We start from the raw sequence: 6,000 nt of genomic DNA, 5'->3' as shown, positions 1-6,000 counted from the left end.
GCTGCCGCCGCCGGAACGGACAGACCGAGGCACAGTGCGCAGCGCGGAGCGCCCTGAGAGCCCCGAGTGGCCCGCGGAGGACGGGCAGGCCCCAAGACAGCGGCGCTCGCCTCCCCGCCTGGCCCGGCCCGGCACGGGCGCTGCTCCGGCGGCCCGGGATGGCCGCGGGCCGGCCCCGGGCCCGGGGCTCGGGCTGAGCGCCCCCAGCGCGCTCGGATGGCGGGCGGCGCCGGCTGGGCGGGCGGCCCCGCGGCGCTACTGCGCTCCGTGCGCCGGTTGCGGGAAGTGTTCGAGGTGTGTGGCCGGGACGCGGACGGCTTCCTGCGGGTGGAGCGCTTCGTCGCCCTGGGCCTGCAATTCGGCCAAGGAGAGGAGGTGAGTGGGGGTGTGTGGGAAATAGCCTCTGGATCCCTCTCCCCATCCCCTGCCTCTCTGTCCCCTGCCTCTCGGTCTCCGCCTCTCCATCCCCTGCATCTCGGTCCCTTGCATCTCCATCCCCTGCCACTACGTCCCCTGCTTCTCCGTCTCCTGCATCTCCATCCCCAGCGCTTTCAGCACCTCATCTCCCTCTTTCCTTGTTCTCTCCTGGGCAACCTTTTTCTCCACCCAACCTCATTCTGCTCTCAGGCTTCCTTTTTCTTTGCCAACAGCCACCTCTTTTTCTTCCTCCTCCATAGGCCTCCTACCTGCCTCAGTCCCCAGCCCCCCCCCTCCCCCCAATGGCCCTTTCCCCTTGTTTAGCTCCCTCGGGACTGGCATCCCTATCTCTTGCCCCTAGGCTGCCCTCTAGGCTGTACCTCTCCAGTCGTCATCCCTCCCTTCCTACTTCTGTCCGGGCCTCCATTCCTCCTCACCACCTCCCACCCCCCAACCACCGATTAGGCGGTTCTTTAGTTCTCTCACTCAAATCTCATGACCCATCTCCCTTTTGAGACTAGGATCCCTGGTCCCAGTTCTCCCCCACCCCAAGGCTAGCACCGCGCCTATTTCGGGGAGGAGGTGCTGGAATTCCTCTTTCCTCTCCCCATCAAAGGGAACTCCTTTGGTCCCCAAGCACCCTCCTTTCCTTCCAGACTTGAAGGCATCTATCTTTTATGCTTGGGGCTTCTCCTGAGCACTACTTCAAAGTCAGCCACCATCATGTATCCATATTCCACAAGAGCAGGGGCGGATGTCATGGACACACACAAGCCCGTGGCCTGGCCAAGCCTGTAGACCCCTTCTCAGAATCAGGTTTTCAAATGCATAAAATAGAATGCATAAGATTACAAAGAAAATTAATTATATTGAAATAAAGTTATTTTTTTCCATCCAAGTTTACAGACTCCTTGTAATCTAAGAGGTCTGTAGACCCCAGATTAAGAATTGTTATATTAGAATACCACCGTGCTCTCTCTGTCTGTCTGTCTCTCTCTCTCTGTGTCTCTGCCTCTTCCTGTCTCTGTCTCTTTCTCTCTCTCACGCTTGGTCCCTTCCTGAATCAAAGGGAAGACAAGTTGGGGCATATGGTTTTCTGGCACAGTATGGGGGTAGGGGCCCCTTTGTTGGACTCAAACTTATTCCTGTGCTGTGTGCAAGGATGTGTGGCCATACTGGGGTGTGTGGCTGGAGAGTTTATACTGGAGAGGGCTGGGATGTCCAGTCCATATTTCCTCCATCTCCCTTCTTGGGGCTGGCCCATCTGAACCCCAATATAGTCCCCACACCAAGCACATATTCCTTCTAGCACAGTCTTGCTGAGCAGCACTAATCCTGGCCCTGGGGCCAGGGGCTGATGCCAGTGGCTTATGGCCTAAGGGGCCAGTGAGGTCACTATTGCTCCTGGGCTGCAGCGCTGGGCTGAAGCAGGAGAAATGGATTCAAAATCTTAGAGAGCTGATGCCCTTTATTGTCCATGGGTTGGCTGGAGGCCAGAGAGTGATTCCTGGCTCACAGAGAGGCCAGTACCTAATCGCCAGCCCAGGGGAGATGACCTTGTTGTCTGTTATGTGCTAGCCGACTGATTGGCCAATGCAAGATTTCTAGTCTTTGTAACCAAGATTCCCATTTCTCCAGCACTGCAGTCCTATGACATGGGTAGTACTTGGATTTTTATATCCATTTTACCGGAGAGGAGGTAGATGCTCTTAGAGGGCCATGTCTGAACATTGAGTTACAAAGAAGTTTCTTGAAACAATGGAGAGGTTCACTAGATGAGGGAATGAGCTTCCTGTCACCAGAGGAACTGTGAGTTAGGAATGCAACTACAGAGATTTCTGCTTTTAGTAGAAGGAGGTTGGAGGTGACGATCTTTAAGCTTGTAAATGTGAACTGGGACTTGAGCCCAGGTGTTCTGACGTCAAAGAATAAATTTCTTTCCTGATGATCACAGTTTGGGGTGGGATGAGCTCTGAAGTCAGAGTACCTACATTCAAATCTGACACATATGACCTGTGTAACATTGGGCAAATCACTTAGCCTCCTTGAGCCTCAGTTTCCACATCTGTAAAACGAGTGAGTCAAACTATGTGGCTTCTGAGGTCCCTTCCAGCTCTAGGGATCTTTAATCGTATAATTCCAATCTCTTATTTGAAGACCTCTGTCTGTATTTGAACCTCAGTTAGAATTAGCAAGTGACCTAGAATTACAGGTTAGAATCGGAAAGTGACCTAGTAGCACTGAAGATTAGTACAAGAAGAGACCAAAGACTATCTAATCACAGGATTCTAGAGCAGTGTCTGCAAAGGACATCAGAAGCTCTTTAGTCTAACACTCTTATTTTATAGATAAGGAAACTGAGACACAGAAAAGTGAAATGACTTGCCAAGGTCATACAGTAGAGCCAGGGCTAGACCCTGGCTACTCAGGTATTTTTCCCTCCCCCCACCATCTCTCTTTGATATATTGACTTTGAAAGGCAAAATAAACTCTCAGGAACAGGTAAACTGGGTGAGTTTCTCTTCCATTATTGGTGAACCTTTTTTGTTGAAATGTGGTTGAATGTAGTTTGTTCCAGCTGAAAATGGCTCTTGAAGGCAGGATAGGGCAATTTATCCAATTAAATGCCCCCTGGGAATTATGTTTCTTTACCATGATTACCTTGAAAGGCAGTTTGGTACAGTGAGAAAAGCAGAGAATTGGGAATCAGATTCCCCTACTTATTGTTTCTCTTGCCCTGGGTAAGCCACATCAAATCCCTGAACCTCAGTGTCCTCATCTATAAAATGGGGATAATAATACCCTGCCAACCTGAGGGTAGTTGAAAAGGTCAAACGAGATAATTCATGTTAATGAGATAATACATGCTTTGCAAACCATTGAGTCTTACAGGGCTTTCTGAGGTATGATAAGTGCAGTATACTGATTAGAGGGCCAGATTTGGAGTTCAAATCCCGCCTCTGACTCTTACTAGAATATGACTGCAAGCTAAATAGGGTCTTTCTGATCCTTAGTTACCTCATCTGTAAAGATAGTTGTAGTACTTCTCTTAGTCTGAGAGGCAGTATGGGGCAGTGGAGAGAAAGCTGGCCTCAAAGTCAGGAGAGATCTGGGTTCAAGTCCCAACTCCGACAGGCAAATTATTTAACTTCTCAGTGCTATAACACCAAAGGTGCCATTCACCTGCAGTGTCGCCTGAATTAGATTAAAATGTAATTGGAAAATATTTAGCAAAGTAAATAAAAATACAACAGAACATTGGTAATATTCACATTTGGTTTTCTAAGTCACTACGCAATCCACAATGATCCTTATATATGGTTTAGTTCCCCCTCCCTTTCTATTTGTTTGACACTGACCACTGCTACGATCAATGTTTAGACTGTCAATGAAAGGGCAGTTGCCAATCAGCATGAATAGAGGCAATCTCTTCACTGGGAATTCCCTAGATCAATGCGGTATGCCAATCAAGTCCTTGTCACTCATTCCTAATTCAGGGTATTGTGAAACTCAGATGAGATAATGTATGTGAAGTGTGAAGCCACCTTTAAAATGTTCTACACATGCCAGTTGTAATTATCGGAAGCACTTAGTAACTCTAGAACACTAGATATGTGGAAGAGCTCTCCTTTTCATCACTGACCGCATCCTTAGCACTTGCTGCATCTCTTGGTTCTGGGCTTTCCCATGTATGCAGATTCTGTAGAGCCCCTCTTCATCCAGATATCTTCTCTCCTACCTCCTCCTGACAGATCCAAACAGCCCCTAACTTGAAAATGGCTACAACATAGAGCAGCATGGAAGAATTTGGAGACAAAGCACTGAGGTTCAAACCTCACTTAGTACACCTTGGATAATAAAGTCAGCATTCCCAAAGATCTTGATAACCTCAAGCATTGGGCTGAATCCAATAAGAAAAAAGTCACTAGGGAAAACTATAAAATCTCATACTTGGAGTTCAAAAAGAATCAACTTCCCAAGGCCAGGATGGGAAAGGCATGATTATGCATCAGTTTGCCTGAAAGAGGTCTGGAGGTTTCAGTGTTCTGGAAACACATTAGGAGTCAACAGTGTGGTGTGACACCCAATGTGCTGACAGAATGTCAGGATATCAGTAAAAGAGGTGCAGTTTTCAGGAATTGAGAGGGAGTGACCCCTCCACACTCACACACACTCTGCTCAAATCAGGCCATATCTGAAGGGTTGGGTTCTGTTCCTGGTGCTGAAGTTTAAGAAGAGCATTGATACACTGGAGAATGACCAGAAAAAGGCATTTAGGATGGTGAAGAACCTTCCTGTCCACAATTTAGGAGGATCAGTTGAAGGAACTGGAAATGTTTAGTCTGGAGAGGAGAAGACTCTAGGAGAACAGGATAACTGTCTTCAGGTATCTGAAGGGACATCAGACTTGCTCTGTTTGGCCCCATAGGACAAGAATATAAGCTAACAGTGAAAGGTGCAAAGAAGTACATTCAAGTTTGAGGTTAGGAGAAATGTCAGTTATCCCAAAGTGGGATGTGTTTCCTGGAGAGGGAGTAGGTCCTCGTTCCTTGGAGGCCTTCAAGCAGACATCATTGGCCAACTGTTTTATGGGATGGGGGAATGTTCCTTCTGGCTAGGAGTTGGAGTGGTTGGGATACTAAGGTCCTTTCCTATTCTCAGATTCTGTGATTCTACTCAGTGGAACAATAGATACACTGATAAGTGTATACAGAATATATTCAGAGAAAAGAGAGTAATTCACGGCAAAGAGAAGTGCACTAAAGACCAAGAGTATCAGGAAAGGCCACTTGTAGAAGGAGGCAATTCAGTATTGTTACAGTGGAGATGAAGAAGGAGGGCATTCTAGGAAGGGGGAATAACCTGGGCAAAAACATGGAGCAGGAGATGAAATGGTGTGTGTGGGGAACAGTCAGTGGACCAGCTCTAGCTTGTAATATGTGAGGAAACATAGCCTGGAATCAGTCTGGAACGATAGCTTAGTGTCAGATTGCAAAAGACTTTAAATGCCCGGCAGGAATTTGTGTTTTATCTTAGAGGCACTAGGGAACCATGAATGCCTGTTGAGTAGGGCAAGGGTATTGTAATCAGACCTATATGTTAGGTATCACTTTGGCAGCTGTATGAAGATTGATTGGAGATAGGGAATTCAACTAAGTCTCTTGCAGTAGTCCAAGTGAGAGGTGATGAGAGACTGAAATCACACATTAATTTGTTCAGCCAGGACTTGAATCTAGGTCCTCTCCATCTAGTCTTCAAAAGCCCCTGTGACCTTATAGAATTGTCATGAATACATCTGAAACAGCTGACTCTGGAATCAAAGGATCTAAATTCAAATCCTGACTGCTCTGTGACCTGATCTTAAGTAAATTCTTTCTCTTTCTGGGCTTGTTTCTTCTCAGTCAAATGAGTTGGGGCTTTGACTAGGTGATCTCCAAGTCCCTTCTACCTCTAAGTGCTACCATTCAAAATGTTACAGTGAAAAAAGCCCAGCCCCTAGAACCCAGAGAACCTGGGTTCAAATTCAGCCTCAGACACTGTCTGTGTGACTGGGCTGTGTCCCAGTTTCCCTATCTGTAAGTG

The 6,000-nt window shown here is 47.5% G+C and overlaps 1 protein-coding gene across 1 annotated transcript in view; it reads left to right on the top strand.

Annotated features, from left to right (window-relative positions):
• Positions 1-216: 216 nt before the first annotated feature.
• LOC140523012 (rab11 family-interacting protein 4-like) overlaps positions 217-6,000 on the top strand; it is a 44,735-nt gene continuing 38,951 nt past the window's right edge. The window contains exon 1 of the mRNA XM_072638120.1: positions 217-375. Coding sequence (XP_072494221.1) covers positions 217-375 — 159 coding nt within the window. The remainder of the gene's footprint in view (positions 376-6,000) is intronic.

The sequence above is a fragment of the Notamacropus eugenii genome, chromosome 2 (genome assembly GCF_028372415.1).
Source record: "Notamacropus eugenii isolate mMacEug1 chromosome 2, mMacEug1.pri_v2, whole genome shotgun sequence".
Lineage (NCBI taxonomy): Eukaryota > Metazoa > Chordata > Mammalia > Diprotodontia > Macropodidae > Notamacropus > Notamacropus eugenii.
The sequence above is the reverse complement of the archived record's forward strand: the minus strand, read 5'-3'. Positions and strand labels throughout refer to the sequence as shown.